This window comes from Emiliania huxleyi, assembly GCF_000372725.1.
Source record: "Emiliania huxleyi CCMP1516 chromosome Unknown EMIHUscaffold_20, whole genome shotgun sequence".
NCBI classification, from domain to species: Eukaryota; Haptophyta; order Isochrysidales; family Noelaerhabdaceae; genus Emiliania; species Emiliania huxleyi.
Genome location: NW_005200600.1, coordinates 655,407 through 672,137, shown reverse-complemented (window position 1 = coordinate 672,137; position 16,731 = coordinate 655,407). Strand labels below are relative to the sequence as shown.

The window sequence follows — 16,731 nt, the reverse complement described above, 5'->3', positions numbered from 1 at the left end:
CCGCCGGCGAGCGGGCTAGTGGGTGAGTGCCTCCCGCCACCCCGCACTAAGTTAGTGCGCGTAGTGAGTGGGCCGCCAGCGAGCGGGCGGGCGGTGCCTCCCGCCACCCCGCGCACTAAGTTAGTGCGCGTAGTGGGTGGGCCGCCTTCTAGTGGTCGGCGAGGCCGTGGCCAGTGCCCGGCCCTGCGGCGCCGCCTGTGAGTCGTGCTCGCCACCCTCCCCCCCCCAAAAAACACTCGGATCCTAGAAGTCGGCATCGGTGCTGTGTCCAAGACCTGGTGACGCTCCTGTTCGGGCTGTGGCGGCCTGTTGTCAACCCCAAATTTGCCCCACATCGTCCGGGTCGTCGTCTCGAGCCCCACATCGTCTGCTATGGTCTGGAGCGTCGAGGTTGGCCCGCTCTCCGTCGGCTCGTCGGGTCTCGCCGTCAAGCCAAAAATGGATTTTGGCGTTCGTGTCGGAAATTTCAAGGCGAACGCCGGGATTGGAGACGTCCGCGAGGCGCTGTCCATTGAGTTTGGCGCCGAGGTGGAACAGTGCTTCTCTGCTACGGGCGAGTCGCTCGACGAGTTTCTGCGAAACTTGCGTGCCACCGACGGCCTCGCCGACAGTCTGCTCAACCCCGTCGTCGAGCGGTCCAACGCGATCGTCGCAGAGGTGGTGCGGTTGGTCGGCGTCTCTGTCCGCACCGGTCACATCGAAGGTGTGCTCGGTGTCAAATCTGGCGTCGGGATGAGGGCGGCGGTGGCCGGAGGATGGGAGGACCCAGAGGGGTATCGGATGGTGGGAGCCGGCGGCGAGGTTGCTGCGGGGCTCTCACTGGGCCTCTCGATCTTTGCCGGGCGCCGCGGCACGGACGAGGTCAAGGTGCTTCTCGACGCGAGCAACTTTGGCGTCGAGTTCGAAGTCCGAGTCAGAGACGAGACGCAGGCGGGGGAGGGAGAGGCCGCCGGGGGCGGCCACAGCAGCGCGGCGGAGGGGACGGGGGTGGCGGCGGGGATCCCCCCCGAGTAATAAAGCAGGGATGTCGGATGAGTCGTCATGCGAGAGGGGGAAAAAGTATATGTTGGGGGAGGAGACGCGCACGGCGCGGCGCAGTCGAGTCTTGAGAGTCTCGCGCAGAGAGACCCCCGCCCAACGTGTTTCAGTACACCCCTCACCCCCCGCGCGCGCGGGACCGCTTTTGAGATAGATCTCAAAAAACAACCTCTCCATCCGTCCATGCATGCATGCGTGACACAGTCTCTTACACACGTTACAGAGCGGTACTTCGCACAATGTGACCCTGTCCGAGGACCGAGCGTCGAGCGAGAGGCGGAGTGAAAGGCTGCGACATGCGAGGGCCACACGATGCCGCCCCGACCGCGGGAACACGAGAGCGGCGAGAGCTCTCCCCGCCACCGTCTCCTCAGCGCGAGGCTCCGACGCGCGCCTCCTCCTCGAGCCTCTCCACCTCCTCCTCCTCCCCCCTCTCCGCCCCGAGCCCGCTCGCCGTCCGCGCCTCCGCCGCCAGCCTCTCCGCCGCCAGCAGCGCCTCAGCCTCCAGCAGCTCTGGCGGCGGCTCGCCCGGCCCAGAGACGGCGGCCCAATCCGTCGGCGGCGCGCGCGCGTCCGCGCGGTCCAGGATATGCGAGACGAGCACCTAGGGTTCGGGTTCGGGTTCGGGTTCGGGTTAGGGTTAGGTCCAGGATATGCGAGACGAGCACCTAGGGTTAGGGTGAGGGTGAGGGTTCGGGTTCGGGTTAGGGTTAGGTCCAGGATATGCGAGACGAGCACCGTGATGTCGTCTGGCCGGCCTCCGCCCCAGAGGATGTCGTTATCCTTTGCGAGGATCGCAAAGGGCGAGTCGACGCTCTTGTCGAGGGAGAGCTCCTTGGCGCGCGCCTGCGGAGAGGCGCCGAGAAGGCTCAAGGGGGAGGAGGGCTCTAGAGTGGCAGCGACAGACCCGCGGCACGCGCCGCGATGGCATCCGCCAGCTGCTGCGGCGACGCGCCCGTGCCCGACCCCTCTATCAGGTCCTCTATCGTGTCGAGCAGCGCCTCCTCGTCCACGTTGTCGAAGAGGCCGTCGGTCGCGAGCACGAGGATGTCGCCCGGCCGCACGGGCACACGCACCAGGGAGGCGTCCTGCGAGGCAGTCATCGGACTCCTCACGCGTCACCTCAGGCATCCTCGAGGTCTGACGTGCCCTGGCCCGCGCAAGCGACTGTCCTGCGGCGTCTCGAAGCGGTCGTCCGGCGCGTCCCCAGAGTCGGGCGCCTGGGGGGAGGCTCCGAGAAGGTTCCGAGAAGGTTCCGAGAAGGTGGTCCGGCGAAGCGCACGCCGCGGTCCGTCGGCAGAGGTCTCTCGCCCTCCCCGAGCTGGTATCTCGGCTGCATCTCGGCTCCCTCTCGCCCTGCCGAGCTGGTACGGCGTGTTGAAGGCGCGGAGCTGCTGCGGCGACCGGAAGGCAATGTGCAGCTTCCGGCCGGCGGCTCCGATGCCGGCGGCGGAGTCGAGAGTGCCGAGGGCGGGCTCGACCATCGAGCTCGACCCCGCCTGGCGAGATATGGGGAGATATGGGGAGATATGTGGCTCGACCATCGAGCTCGACCCCGCCTGGCGAGATATGGGGAGATATGGGGAGATATGTGGCTCGACCATCGAGCTCGACCCCGCCTGGCGAGATATGGGGAGATATGGGGAGATATGTGGCTCGACCATCGAGCTCGACCCCGCCTGGCGAGATATGGGGAGATATGGGGAGATATGTGGCTCGACCATCGAGCTCGACCCCGCCTGGCGAGATATGGGGAGATATGGGGAGATATGTGGCTCGACCATCGAGCTCGACCCCGCCTGGCGAGATATGGGGAGATATGGGGAGATATGTGGCTCGACCATCGAGCTCGACCCCGCCTGGCGAGATATGGGGAGATATGGGGAGATATGTGGCTCGACCATCGAGCTCGACCCCGCCTGGCGAGATATGGGGAGATATGGGGAGATATGTGGCTCGACCATCGAGCTCGACCCCGCCTGGCGAGATATGGGGAGATATGGGGAGATATGTGGCTCGACCATCGAGCTCGACCCCGCCTGGCGAGATATGGGGAGATATGGGGAGATATGTGGCTCGACCATCGAGCTCGACCCCGCCTGGCGAGATATGGGGAGATATGGGGAGATATGTGGCTCGACCATCGAGCTCGACCCCGCCTGGCGAGATATGGGGAGATATGGGGAGATATGTGGCTCGACCATCGAGCTCGACCCCGCCTGGCGAGATATGGGGAGATATGGGGAGATATGTGGCTCGACCATCGAGCTCGACCCCGCCTGGCGAGATATGGGGAGATATGGGGAGATATGTGGCTCGATCATCGAGCTCGACCCCGCCTGGCGAGATATGGGGAGATATGGGGAGATATGTGGCTCGACCATCGAGCTCGACCCCGCCTGGCGAGATATGGGGAGATATGGGGAGATATGTGGCTCGACCATCGAGCTCGACCCCGCCTGGCGAGACGCGTGCCCGAAGGGTCGCCCGAGACTCTCCGAGGTGCCTCGGCACCATCGGTCTCCGAGGCGCAGCAGCGAGAGAGAGAGAGAGAGAGAGAGAGGAGAGCGGGGCGTGTGGCGGGTGTGTGCGAGGCACCTGCCGGCGCAGCAGAAGGAAGCCAGAGTCGCCGATGTTTGCCGCGCGGAGCTCTGTCTTGTGCGGGTCGAGTGAGACGAGGCAGGCGGTGGAGGAGCCTAGGAGGGGAGGCTCCGAAGGCTCTTGGGAAGGCTCTGGGGGGAGGGGGAGGCGAGGGCGGCGGCATTGGAGAGGGGCCGATGAGGCGCGAGAGTTGCATCTTGTGCCACGCGTCGAGGAGGACCTTGGCTGGGTCCAGCTCCTCTTCGCGCTTGAGCTTGGTGCACCTGTGGTACAGGACCGCATGTGCTGCCGTGCTCACGTCGACTGGCCAGGAGCCCCTCCTCCCGCTGGAGCGAGGCGCACGAGTTTCGCGACGCAAACATCAGACCGCGCGCATAGGCGGCGGGGTCGATGCCGCCCTCCCTCCCACCAGGAGCCGACCCCGTCGGCGACCCCAATCATGTGCGGCCTACAGGAGCCTTCTTGGAACCTTCTTGGAACCTTCCTGTAGAGTCGGCGACTCCAATCATGTGCGGCCCGAGGAGGAAAGCGTCCTCGCCACCGCTCTCTGTCTTGGCCGGGTGGGGCAGCAGCGCGACCGCCGAGTAGAGCTGCAGCGCCGCCTCGGCCGCGAGCCCGCTGCCTACAGGACGGTTCCAAGAAGGTTCCAAGAAGGTTCCTGCAGCAGCGCCGCCTCGGCCCGCGAGCCCGCTGCCGCGCGTCAGCTTGGTGCCGATCGGGACGCCCTTGCGCGGCATCACGGTCTGCACAAAGTCGGACTTGGCCGAGGTGCTCGCATTTCGCTGCAGGTGAATGTACTTTGCAATGTCCTTCGGGTTGAGGATGCCGAGCAGCGTCGAGCCGGCGAGCACCGGAATGTGCCGCCGGCCAGAGAGCGCCATCAGCGAGCGAACTTCGTCGAGCGTGTCGCTCGGGGAGAGGTAGACGAGGTCCTTCGCCGGCGTCATCACCGAAGAGACGGGAACGTTCCACCCCTCCGGCGTCGCGCCGGGCCGGCTCTTGTCGCCGTGCCTGCACCGCGGCCCACCGGAGTGTCAGCAGGAGGCCGCCGTGAGGGTGGTCGGGTTGGGCCTTGCCTGGCGATGCAGCGCAGGCAGTCCCGCGGCGTGAGGAAGCCAGCGACACGGTCGTGCGCGTCGCGCACGACGAAGCTGCCGATCTTCTCGTCCACCTGGTGGCACGCGGAGCGGTCGGTTCCATCTCGGCCGCATCTCGCGCCAGAGAGATCCACGGTCTCACCATGCGGTGAATGGCCGCAGAAATGGGCTCGCCCTCGCCGATGGACGCGCGCAGCGGGTCGTCCATCGTGTAGCGAGCGCCCGACACGGACCGCAGGATGTCCAGAGCTGTCACGACGCCTGAGCTGGGCCCGCCGCTGGCGTCGCAGAGCAGCCGGCGCTGCGCCGCCACGGCCGGCACGGACCGCGCGGTGCGAGCTGCCAGGGCTAGGAGCGGCGGCGATCTAGCGCTTCGCGCTGAGGCTCGCGAGAGGGAACGCGCATACATCGACAGCATCAGCGTCGTATCTGCGAGGGCTTCAGGCCCTGGCGAGTAGAGATCACGCCTCACTGCTTTTCGCTGCGCATGCTCGAGCCGGGGGGCTTGTGTGCTGTGAATACCCCGTGACGTACCTTTTTCCTTACCTTTTTCCTTTCTTTCTATCCCTTTCTCGACTGTCTGAGCTTGTGCGTCTTGGGTCCGTGGTTGTGTTTTTGTGTGAATACCCCGTGTTGCATGACTGTCTCTGTGCGATTTCGGGCCCGGGGTTGTGCGTTTATGTGAATAGCAGGTGTGGTCTCTACTCGCCAGGCTTCAGGCCGGTCAAAACGAGAAAAAAAATAGCAGTTTGTTTTTCGCTTGAGATCTCGGTCGCTAGGCTCACTCGAGGCGGCGGCAGACAGAGACAGCTGGCCGCCCATGGCGCAAAGGCTGACTGGGATCACAGTACTTGCGGAATGAGTGATCTCGGATTTATTTCTTTGTGGCCCGATGGGTGGACACTCGTCGACCTCTCCTTTGTCGACCTCTCAAGCCACCCGTGCTGCGGCCGCTCTGCTCGCCGATGCCCGCCCGAGGTGAGGCCGTCGAGGCGTGGGTGCGCGACGAGATGGACAAGCTCGAGTCTCGTCGCGAGCGCCCAGACGAGACGGCCTGGGAAGTTGAGACGCGGGGCAGCAAGGCTCGGCGCGAAGCGGACGCCGCAGGCCTCGCTTCGCTGCCGCCCGAGCTGCTGCAGTTCGTGTGGGAGCACTCCACCGCCCGCGACCTCGCCCGCTTGGCACTCACGAATGCTCACTGGGCACTCGCCGTTGCGCCCGCGCGCCGCGACTTCTGGCAGAAGCACGATGAGATGTGCGTTGCGCTGAAGAGCGCCCGCAGCTTCGAAGACATGGAGGCTGCGTCCAGCACGCTGGGCCTCCGGGTCGATCGCAGCCATGAACTCACGCACATCGGCCTGCGCCACTTTCGAGACGAGGAGCGCTTCGCTGAGCTGCAGCAGCAAGAGGCGGCTTCACATCGGTACTCAGCATTGCGCGCACTCCTCAAGATCGACGGCATCAACGCGTCGGACGCCATCGCGCGGCTGGAGTGCGCGAAGGAGCGTTTGGTGGTCCGCGAGCGTTGGCTGATCGATGGTGGTCCGACCTCTTCCCGCTATCGCATCGGCAATGAGAGTGCTCTCGTCATTGCGACGACCATGCGGCTGCTGCCCTCCGCGCTGATGGGCGTGTGCATGGACATCCTGCAAGGCTGGGAAGAGCGGGTCCTCAATGAGGACGGATCGTACTACAGCTGTGAGGAGCCGGCTGCACTCGTTGGCTTCGCTCTCGGCCACAACCTGCACCGCACCCTGTGGGATGGCCCGATGCTCACGCAGCTGCTCGAGAAGGCGGTCGAGGTGATGACAGGTGAGGACGTCTCCGAGGTGATGGTCGTGTTCAGCCTTCTCCAGCGGCTGCCGTTTGATCAGATCATGTGCGCGGCCAGCTCCTTCAAGCCGCTGAGCGAGCCTGGCAACATGTTCTTCTTCTTCGAGCTCTTCTTTTGCGAGATGGATGACGAGCACCCCTACTTTTGCCTCGGGCAGTGCAACTTTGGCTACAACACCCCTGCTGCGACGCTCTGCGAGGTTGTCAACGCTCGTGCGCTAGCCGAGCTCATTGCCATCACGGTTGAAGAGGAGCAGCAGTACGCGCAGAACGACGACCAGTACTACGAGATGGGGGCGCCAGACTACCACGAGCTGACGGTCCTCCTACTGCGCCGCTGGGTGGAGGCCAACAATTTCCCCGAGTCGCAGCTGCCGCGCGAGGAGGAAGATGCTTTCTTTGGCATCCTGGCCTCGGTCCCGGACACGGTCAAGGACTCGATCGCTCGCGACGCTCTCTCGTGGGTGCTCGGATGCAGCCGGCTGCCCGCGGCGGCGAAGCGGATCTGCAACATGCTGGCATGAGACAGCCGCGCGAACCACCTCCGCGCATGGCATGACGACTTTTCATTGACGCACATACACGCGAGTCGCGAGAGAGCCGCGACGGCAAACGCGCGAAACATGGCGCGCATGATGGAGCGAGAGAGTCGAGGGAGGGAGCCGAGCATGCGCGCAGTGGGAGTCTATGCGCGCGCTGGGACTGCGCTGGGACCCACGCACTGATCTGCTGGAAACGAATATCGCGTACGGTGAAGTTCAAACAAAATACAGAGACCCACATGAACAAAACCGTAGTCGGCACGTCGCGCCCCATGACGACATGACGCCCCTCTATACCCCTTACCCGTACCCCCCCGTCTCACTCTCTCAGCTCTCTCTCTCCACTCTGACTCTCCACACACAATACCGCTCCGATTTCCGTCAACTCACGCGTCACGGTCCACCTCTATTGCAATAGCAATGTGCAGCCGCTCCATTCATGGAAATCAGAATGAAAGAAAAAAGAGCCTTGTGAAAAGGGGTAACTATTGCCGTCGAATGTGTGTGGGTCATCTGAGTGAATTGGCACTAGCCCGCCCCATGTCGCCACTCAGCCTCTCGCTCCCGACGCCGCGCATACTCTGCCGGCAACACAGCTTCTATACGACTGCGTGAGCGGCCTCACCGCGGAAGTCCGCGCGCTACTGCTGGCCGTCGAACCACGCGAGGTAGCCCTCCGTCGCCTGCACGCCGTGCTCGTCGCCCAGCTGCTTGTACCGCTCGAGCTTCTGCAGCAGAAGCTTCCGCTCGAGCGCGCGGCGGTAGCCCGCCTCGTCGAGCGACGCCGCGCCCTCCACCTCGTACAACGACGCATCCACCACCGGCGCCTTCGGCGCGGACGGCGGCGGCGCAGGCGGCTTGGCCGCGGCCTATAAACCACGCGGGGGTGGCACCAGATGAGGGGCCGAGCCGCAGGGAGGGGGCCTCGTACCGCCGCCGCCATTCACGCCGGCGCAGCCCGGCCGTCGGCGCCGCCCGACATCAGCTGCGAGTAGCTGCTCCCGCTCACTACGCCCGCGCCGCTGCTTCCCGCGCCCCGCGCGGCCGCGGCGGGCGCAGCCGGAGGCGGTGGAGGCGGCGGCGGCGGCGGCGGCGGCGGCGGCGCCGCCGCCGCGGGCGAGACCAAATCCGCCGCGCGAGGAGCGGTGGCAAGATTCGGTAGCCCCGTCGGAAGCGAGGATGGGCTGCCGGCACGAGGCGCAGGCGGCGACGGCGGCGGCGGTGTCGGCGGCGGCGTGGTGGGAATGGGTGCAGCGGGGCCGCCCGCGGCTGCGGACGGGTCGGCGCGCAGATCGGCCTGGACGACGGCGAGCGAGCGGATGAGCGCGTCGAGCAGCTCCTAGAGGGGCCACGCGAAGCGTCTCGGACATGTCCCGGAGGCGTCCCTCGCCTGCACGCGTCCGCAGCGCCTGCCGCTCGGTCGGGGCGAGTCCGGCCAGCCCGTCTGCACTGCTGCGCCGCAGCAGCTCGACGGCACGCTCCAGAGGAGCGGAGCCCTCGCCCGCCGCCGGCGCCGGCGCAGCCGCCACCGGCGCAGCCGCCACCGGAGCAGGCGTGGGCGGCGGGGCGGAGGGCGGCACCGGGACCGGCGCCGGGAAGGGAGACTCGTCCCTCGTCGCCGCCTCCGCCGGCGGATCCCTCGTCGCCGCCTCTGCCGCCGCCTCAGCCGCCGGCTCCGCTGTGCCAACCGGCACTTGCGAAAAGGTGGAGCGCTTCCAGGCCGCCGCCGCGGCGGCGGGGTCAGGCGCGGCGGGGGCGGTGGGCGCCGGCTCGGGAGGAGGGGCGGTCGCGGCGGCGGCGGCTCCGTCGGCCGAGAGGGAGGAAGGCATGCCCAGCTTTGCCTGCGGTGTGAGCGGGCAGGTGTGAGCGGGCAGGTGTGAGCGGGCAGCTGTCAAGGGGTGCGAGTCCGCCCCCGTGTCCTCCTGGGACACGAGGGCTCACAGGGCGGCTGGTGCGCTGGAGCAACACAGAGGAGGTGCGGTGCTAGCTGCAGGAGCACAGCAGGAGCACAGCAGGAGCACAGGAGGAGCACAGGAGGAGCACAGCAGGAGCACAGAGGACAGGCTGGTGCTGTCTCGCATCTGCCGGGGCCCGGCCTCGCCCTCGGCGATGGCGCGCACGACCTGCTCCTCGTCGGGCGAGGGCGGCGAGGCGGCGCAGACGCGGCGGATCATGTCGCAGACCTGGCGGGAGGGGCGGGGAGGGACGGGGGGCGGCGGGGAGGGGCGGGAATTGGTGGGGGGTGGGGAGGGGGGCGAATGGGCGGGGAGAGGGAGCGAGGGAGGAGGGGGGGGGGGGTTGGGCGGGATAGACATGGGCGGAGAGAGGGGGAGCGGGCAGGGGGTCGGGGGTCGGCGGCACCTGCTGCGCCGGCGGCCTCCCCTGCCGCACGCACGTCGCCAGGTACTGCTCGTACTGCCGCCGCAGCTCCGCCGGGTCCTTGTCGGGCAGAGGGGCCGCCGCCGCCGCCGCCGCCGCCGCCGCCGCTGCGGGCGGCGCCGCAACCGCAGGCGCCGGTGGCGGCGGCGGCGTGGGGAGCGGCGCGGGGGGCGGCGCGGGGGCAGAAGTGACGAGACTCGAGTAGCTCGCGCTGCTGGCGACGCCTCCCGAGGAGGCGACAGCAGCGGGCGGCGCCGCAGCGGCGGAGGTCGTTGCCGGGGCCATCGCTGCGTAGCTCGTTCCGCTGACCACTCCGCCCGCGACCGAGACGGCGGGAGGTGCAGCGGGTGCGGCAAGCGGCGGAGGTGGAGGCGGCGGAGGCGGCGGCGGCGGCAGCGGCGCGGCAGGCTGCGGCTCGTGCCTTGCGAGGAGCGCCTCTCGTGCCTCGGCCTGCAAGAGAAGGGAGGGGGGGTGTTGGGGGCAGTGTGCTCCCCGCGGCGCCCGGGGCAGTGAGAATGTGGCCGCCTGCTTCTGCTGGTACTGGCGCACTCGCTCGGCACTCGCGTCCGTGTCGACGGCCTCGCCGCCGCGCTTCATGCTCTCCGTGTACTGGTCCGCCTAAAGAAGAGAGGAGAAGACTCGCGACGACAGAAGAGCGGCGCAGAGGTGTCCGTGGACTGGCCCGCGCCTTGTTGCCGTCGCCAACCCCGTCCATCTGCGCGAAGTCGGCGCCCGCCTTGAGCTCCGCGAGCATCGCCTCCACGTCAGGCCTGCGACGGCGGCAGAGGGGAGGCGTCACGAGGGAGCCAGGCCCGCGCAGCGGCAGAGGGGTGGCAGGAGGGCAGAGGGGAGGCAGGAGGGGAAGAGGCGTCTCCCGGAGATGTGTCGGAGGCGTGTGGGGGGGGTGTAGGTGCCTATGGGGCATCTCGGTGCGCGATGCGGACGCAGCGGAGACGGAGCGAGGGGCGCCGCGGGGCAGCGAGCAGGGTGTGCTCCTTGGCAGGGCAGGGAGGAGCGGCGTGGCAAGAGGTAAAGGATGGGCGGCGGCGTGTGGAGAGGAGCGGCGCGAGACAGACCGGCGGGCCATGCCCTTGTCCTCGAGGTACTGGATGTAGGCCTCCGCCTGGTGGATGGCCTCCGCGTTGCTCGGCGGCGGCGGCGGATTCGCCTTGGTCGCGGCGAGGTAGTCGTCGTTATCCCAGCCGCCCGGCATCATACCGTTGATCATGTCAGATTGGATCCTGGCGAGGCCGTGCGGGGAGTGGGACGTGAGGGTGCGCCACCACAGGCAGCCACTGGGCGAGTGCGCGCGAGGCCGGCTTCCGGAGGAAGCAGATCAGGGCTGAGTGGGAGATGGCTCGCGAACCGCTTCTTGCGCGCGTCGGTGAGCGGCGTCCCGTCATCCGTCTCCATCCGGAGGGCAACGGCCCGCGGGGTGGCGGGGGCCACGACCGCTGCCCGAATCGGCGCGCGGCCGCCCAAGCTGAGCGCCAGCGTGGCCGGCCACAACGCCATCACTCACCCCAGCTCGCGCAGCTCGTCCGAAAAAGAATTTTACAGGCCCTCCAGTGGTGTTCCTGTGTTAGTACTCCTCTCCTTAAAATCCCTGTGTGGTGGCGGCGTGCCGTTCTCCCATCCCTCCCTTGGGTTGTGTGTTTTCTTTCTTTCTTTCTTTGTACCTGTGTTAGTGCCAGTGCGCGAGTCCCGTGCCCAGTGTTGTGCGAAAAAGAAACACCGAAGTTATTTGTCCCGTGCCGTGACGCGCAGACGCGACGGTGCCTAGTACTATGCGACTGCAAACCCGCGCTGCAGCAAATTGAGAATGCGCACGCTAAGGGATGCCAGAGAAGGTCTGAGGGACTGGGAGAGAGGAGGTCTCCTAGAGGCGATTGCGTACTATAGATCGAAGCTGGAAGCGGTGGTCTTCGTGTGGGTGCCATCGCACGTAGGAATAGCCTGCAACGGGACCCCGCCGGAGGCTGGTTACTGATTTCCCGAGGGGTGCGGAATTACCTCGCCAGAGTCCGTATACACCGCTGTGGGTGTCCGTGCATGCATGAGTCCGAGCCTGGCGGTTAATAAAAATCTCTCTCTCTCTCTCTGTTCTTCACACCCTTCCTACATACATACATACAGGCGGACTGGCGCGTGCTGGCACTAACACAGGCAAACCGTGCAAAAGAATTTACAAACTCCAAAAATCCTTGCAAAATCCTGCAACGGTCTTGTGTCTCCTCTTCCCCCAAGAGCCCTCTCTAGGCTCTATAGCTTGGCATGTGGTCCGTCTACTTTATCTCCTTACATCCGGCGAAAGAAAACCAGCTTGGAAACACCCTGAGCGGAGCGAGCGGGACAGAGGCTGCCGCTCTGCGCACCGTGCCATCTCCGTCAAATAAAGCCGCCCCCCGACGAGCGGCGGGCGGCGGCCGCGTTGCGCCGCAGCGCGCGTGCGACCGCATCCAGCTCCGCGGACCGTTCCATCTGCCTTCGACTTTGAGGGCTGTCCAGCCGCGGGCTGCCCAGCGGCGCCAGCTCGTCTTCCTCCCAGGTGCCCACCAACACGCCGCCATCGGCGTACGCGTATGAGCCGGTCAGCGGCGCGCGCTCAACTGTCGGCCGGTTTTTGAGAATCTCCCGCGGGCCGTAGCAGCCGCGCGGCAGCCGGCAGAGGGGGTACGCGTGCGTCTGCGGCGCAAGCAGGCAGCCAGGCTCGGTGACGACGCCGCACCCGAGCTGGCTGCCATCGCCGACGACGGCGCCGAACTTCCTCCGCCCCAGCAGGTAGTTGACCATGCCTCTGCCGCCGCCGTCCGTCGCCTCGACGAGGATGGGGATGGGGATGGAGCTCTTCTCGAACAGGGGCAGGTTGGCCGCCACGGCGCCGCAACCAAAGTGCGCGCGGAAGCCGAGCAGCGAGTCGCCGACATAGCCATGGTGCGGCAGCTCGCCGTCCCCGAGCGCGAGGACGTGCTTCAGCTCGCCGCCCACCACGCACCGCTCGCCGAGCACGACGTCCTGCCGGATGTACGCCCCGTGCCGTAGGAGACAGCCCGCCCCGATGTAGGCCGGGCCCCGCACCAGCGCGCCCGGCTCGACCACGACATCTTCGCCGAGGAAGATGTCTCCTGGGGGGCGAGGGATCGGCTGTGGTCCTTCTGAGCACTGGTCGGCCGGGGTTGGGATGGCTGCTGCAGTCTGTGCGGGTGAGGATTCGCACCGACCGAGACGTCGAGCGTGCTGCCGGCCTCGATGCGCGCGCGTGAGCCAATGATGACACATCGCTGCGGGTTCCGCGCGGACTCGCGGCCGCCGCCGATGAGCCAAGCCCGCCCGCTCAGCGCGCCCGGCGGGGAGATGGTCGAGGCGCGGCTGAGGAGCAGGCAGCGAGGACGATCATGGATACGCCATGCGCGTGGTCGGGCCGGGGGTGAGGCCTAGGCCTCTCCTGCCCCCCACTCAGCTGCATCTCTCGATTAGATCTGCCCACCTCTGCATGACACCCACGCCGTCTACGGTGCTCCTTAGCTTGGAGTCGGACCTCGCCTCTTCGAGCAGGTCCGCGCAGTGGGCGTGCAGCCCGTCGAGCGCCGCGACGATGGAGGGGCAGTCGCGGAGGTAAGCCGCGTGCTTGCAGGCGCGCGCATCAGCGGCGTCCAGATCAAAGTAAAAGCCGGGCGTCAGCTGCATCGGCACCTGGTGAGAAGGGAATGAGGGGCGCAGTGTCGACGCGGCTTCGTACTCGCGCCCCCGGGGGGCGCTCGCGCGAAGAACGTCCCTCTATCTCTTTCCCATCTCCCTCTTTCTCTCACTCACACTCTCTCTTCGCTTACTCAAGAGGCACATCGGCGGCGGCGACAGTTGAGAGTTCAATGCTGGTGGCGTCATCCAACTCAACGCCCAGGAACCCACGCTTGCGTCGCCTTAGGAGCAGCAAACAGAGCGCGGCGAGGGCGGCAGCAGCAGCGGCCGCGGCCACGGCAGGCGGCGCTACAGCCATACACACATGTGTTTATGAAACTCGTCCGTTCCTATTCGGGTGCCGATCCGGAGTTCCATTCGGGAAAGAACTTGTCGGAAGAATTTTAAACCAAAGCTCCCTCGCACAACACTGGGCACGGGACTGCAAAAGAACAAACACCTCTCACGGATAAATAATAAACAAAGAAAACGGACATCGCAAGCTAGGGCTGGGTCGAGGACAGATACGTCCCCACGTTTGCAGGATTTTGCAAAAGCGAGGGGGCGCGTGGCGGCGCTGACTGAGAGGGCTGGGCACGGTGGGCACAGCGCACAGACTGCACAGACGTCACGAGTGAGTGAGCACACACACACACACACACACACACACACACACACACACACACACACACACACACACACACACACACACACACACACACACACACACACACACACACACACACACACACACACACACACACACACACACACACACACACACTGCGCCCAGGAATAGTTAGAGGCTGCGCAGGCCTTCCCCGGTATTTTATTAGTCGATACGAGTAGGGCCGCATTATATGAAAACCCCAGAACGTCACGCCCCCGCGCGCGCGGCGGCGCGGGGTGGCGCGGAGTGCTGCTTCAAAGGGCTTGCTGTACGGCTTTATGTATGTGTGGGCGCGTGTGCGGTGTGTGGGCGGGGGGCGCCCCCCCCCCCCCCCCGCGCTGAGCGCTGTCAGCGGTGGGCCACCTCTCGGCTCACGCCGCTGACCCAAGCACCCAACTGCATGCGTGGCGGCGCCGGCGGCGCAGTCAGAGTACAGAGAAGGAGAGAGACAGTGCAGGCCTGTGTGCAGCCGCCAGCCGGCGGCGGACGGTGTGAGGCTCGCCAAGCACACCACTCAGCGGCGAGGGGGAGGGCGGCGGCGGCGGCGACGCGCGAGGCGGTGGCAGCGGTGGTGCGGACGGCGGGATTGACAGGGGAGGCGGCGGCCACGAGCAGAGCGGCGGCGAGAGGGGGGCAGCGGCGAGGCGCCGGCGAGCGAGGCGCCCGCGCCATCAGAGGGACGCCGCCGCGAGATGGAGGGCGGCGGTGACGGAGGCGAGGGGCGAGGCGGCGGCGGCGGCGGCGGCGGCGAGAACGGCGGCACCGAGTTTGTCTCGGTGAGCGGAGCGGCGGCGGGAGGAGGAGCAGGCGGCGGCGCTCTCGCTGTTGAGCGCGCTGTTTTGAGCCTGGGATCCCCATGCCACTGCGACCGGCGTGCCCGGCAACGGAGATCGCGCGCGCGCCGCATTCACGACGCGGGCGCGATCTTCGCGGAGTTGGGTCCCCAGAGGGAAGCGGTCTTTTCGGCCGACGTCCAGCGGCGCGCAAGGAAGCAGGCGCAGCGCCGGCGGTGTCGCGCTGCATGGGCCAGCAGGGAGCAGTGGCGAGGGGCGGCGGGCTCGGACGTCCACCGAGTCGCTCCGCGCGGCAGGCGGAGCGCGCGCGGGACAGGAAGCTCTCGGCAGGCTGAAGAGGACATGTGTATCTCGCACTTATTGCGTGGCGGGCGGACGGGCGGGATCCACTTTGATTCGCCACACGCCTTCCGCGAGTGAACCCCCCCCACACACACCGCACACCACCACAACACACAACACACAACAAGTGCTCGTCTTTTCTGCTATCAAATTTGGAGCACTTGGAGTGCAGTCATTAGCCTCACATCCAGGGCCGGGGAGCTAAGTAAGGAGCGCACCCAGCGGGCCGGATGATCGGGATCGGGTTGCGGGCAAGGGAAATTCATACATTATTTTCAGGGTTTGCTTGTAAAATTCTTTTCAGCTCAAGTAGGACTCCCCTCCAACAGCTCCCTGCTGCTCGGTGTACGAACTCTGTTCACACCGCGCTGGGATTTCTGCGGCTAGCAGACAGCCTCCAAGACATGGGACTGGCACCGGCCATTCGCCTCCGCGCCCGCTCGCTTGCGGCAATTTCGAACCGTATCAAAGCACAGTGCTCGACCAAGGCGAAGCTCTCGACTGCGGCAAGCGACTCGCCCGTGGCCGAGTACGTGACGGTGACTCAGCACGACGACCGCACAGCCACGCTCACGATGAACCATCCGCCGGTCAACAGCCTCAGCCTCGAGATGCTCCAGGCGCTGCGAGACGCCTTTGTCGACCTGGACGCGTCCGGCTGCCGCGGCTTCGTGCTCGCCTCCTCTCGGCCCACCATCTTCTCGGCGGGTCTCGACATCACAGAGCTGCACAACCCGAGTGAGGCGAGGCTGCGCGAGTTCTGGTCCACGCTACAGGACGCCTTCCTCGCGCTCTACGGCTCGCGCTGCGCCACCGTCGCCGCCATCGACGGCCACTCTCCCGCCGGAGGTTGCCTGCTCGCGGCGTGCTGCGACGAGCGCATCATGGCGCGCGGCAAGTGGGGGATCGGGCTCAACGAGACGCAGCTGGGGATCGTCGCGCCCTTCTGGTTCGCCGACGCGATGCGGCCCCTCATGGGCCAGAGGTGAGAGCGACCCATTCTCCACCCCTACGTCGCAGCGCGGTGGGGCCCCGCGCACGAGTCCGCATGCCGGTGTCCGCCCGCCGCCTCGCAGGCGCCTCGACCGGATGCTGCAGCTCGGCCAGCTCCTCTCGCCCGACGAGGCGCTCGCGGCCGGGCTGGTGGACGAGCTCGAGGAGCACGGCAGCGGCGCAGTGCTTGCACGCGCGAGGGAGGTCCTCGGCGCGTATGTCGCCATCGACGCACCCGCGCGGGCGGACTCCAAGCTGCTGCTCCGCGCCGAAGCCCTCGACCGGCTGCGCGCCCGCAAGCAGGACAACATCGACTTCTTCGTGGCCTGCTGCATGAGCGAGCGGTACCAGTCCCGGATCGGCGCATACCTCGACGCCCTCAAGGAGCGAAAGAAAAGGTAGTCCGGCCGTCGAGCCAGCCAGCCATTGGCGTCCGTCAGTTCAGTTCACTAGTCCCGGGCGAGGCTGCGCGCGACGGCCCCCGTGCACCGAAGGGGGCAGGCCCGTCGACCAGGCCCGTTGACGTGGAGGGGAGTCTCTGTCTGCTTGGCGGAAGGCCGCCATGCGTGCGCCGACCCATCGAACGGCGACGCGTGAGTCTCCGGCTCAGCGCGACAACGGGGGGCAGCGGTGCAAAGGGATAGCAGACGGGGAACAGGACACAGCCACACAGACCCAGCTCACCAGCAGCTCACCCAGCTCGCTGTACGTACTCAGTGTACCTGCGACGGTGTATCAGTCGCCCTATGCCACCGTGCATATCC

General features: G+C 66.8%; 6 protein-coding genes across 6 annotated transcripts; 2 read left to right on the top strand and 4 right to left on the bottom strand.

Annotated features, from left to right (window-relative positions):
- The first annotated feature begins 346 nt into the window (after positions 1-346).
- On the top strand, positions 347-1,066 carry EMIHUDRAFT_353274 (hypothetical protein). Its single transcript, XM_005781713.1, has one exon. It carries the CDS (start codon positions 373-375, stop codon positions 1,012-1,014), a length of 642 nt encoding a protein of 213 aa, XP_005781770.1. The 5' UTR covers positions 347-372; the 3' UTR covers positions 1,015-1,066.
- A 114-nt stretch (positions 1,067-1,180) lies between these two features.
- On the bottom strand, positions 1,181-5,154 carry EMIHUDRAFT_449869 (Hypothetical protein; the record flags this gene model as incomplete). The annotated part of the gene is made up of 8 exons (XM_005781712.1): positions 1,181-1,642; positions 1,777-1,884; positions 1,959-2,126; positions 2,184-2,258; positions 3,637-3,734; positions 3,938-4,041; positions 4,120-4,650; positions 4,871-5,154. 8 exons carry the CDS (start codon positions 5,152-5,154, stop codon positions 1,409-1,411), a joined length of 1,602 nt encoding a protein of 533 aa, XP_005781769.1. The 3' UTR covers positions 1,181-1,408.
- A 2,406-nt stretch (positions 5,155-7,560) lies between these two features.
- On the bottom strand, positions 7,561-8,215 carry EMIHUDRAFT_434661 (hypothetical protein; the record flags this gene model as incomplete). The annotated part of the gene is made up of 2 exons (XM_005781711.1): positions 7,561-7,980; positions 8,043-8,215. Coding segments are annotated over 2 exons (421 nt in total), but the record flags the coding sequence as incomplete, so codon positions are not given.
- Positions 8,216-9,630: 1,415 nt separating this feature from the next.
- On the bottom strand, positions 9,631-11,024 carry EMIHUDRAFT_449868 (hypothetical protein; the record flags this gene model as incomplete). Its single annotated transcript, XM_005781710.1, has 5 exons — positions 10,857-11,024; positions 10,567-10,731; positions 10,179-10,260; positions 10,016-10,108; positions 9,631-9,940 (listed from the first exon to the last, which is right to left on the bottom strand). Coding segments are annotated over exons 1-5 (798 nt in total), but the record flags the coding sequence as incomplete, so codon positions are not given.
- An 854-nt stretch (positions 11,025-11,878) lies between these two features.
- On the bottom strand, positions 11,879-13,177 carry EMIHUDRAFT_203960 (hypothetical protein; the record flags this gene model as incomplete). The annotated part of the gene is made up of 3 exons (XM_005781709.1): positions 11,879-12,615; positions 12,708-12,859; positions 13,029-13,177. 3 exons carry the CDS (start codon positions 13,175-13,177, stop codon positions 11,879-11,881), a joined length of 1,038 nt encoding a protein of 345 aa, XP_005781766.1.
- Positions 13,178-14,530: 1,353 nt separating this feature from the next.
- Positions 14,531-16,369, top strand: EMIHUDRAFT_99752 (dodecenoyl-CoA isomerase; the record flags this gene model as incomplete). Its single annotated transcript, XM_005781708.1, has 3 exons — positions 14,531-14,614; positions 15,463-15,959; positions 16,051-16,369. 3 exons carry the CDS (start codon positions 14,531-14,533, stop codon positions 16,367-16,369), a joined length of 900 nt encoding a protein of 299 aa, XP_005781765.1.
- Positions 16,370-16,731: the final 362 nt, after the last annotated feature.

Coding starts and splice junctions, on each gene's coding strand:
- EMIHUDRAFT_353274 (XM_005781713.1), top strand. CDS start 373: ATGGTCTGGAGCGTCGAGGTTGGCCCGCTCTCCGTCGGCTCGTCGGGT.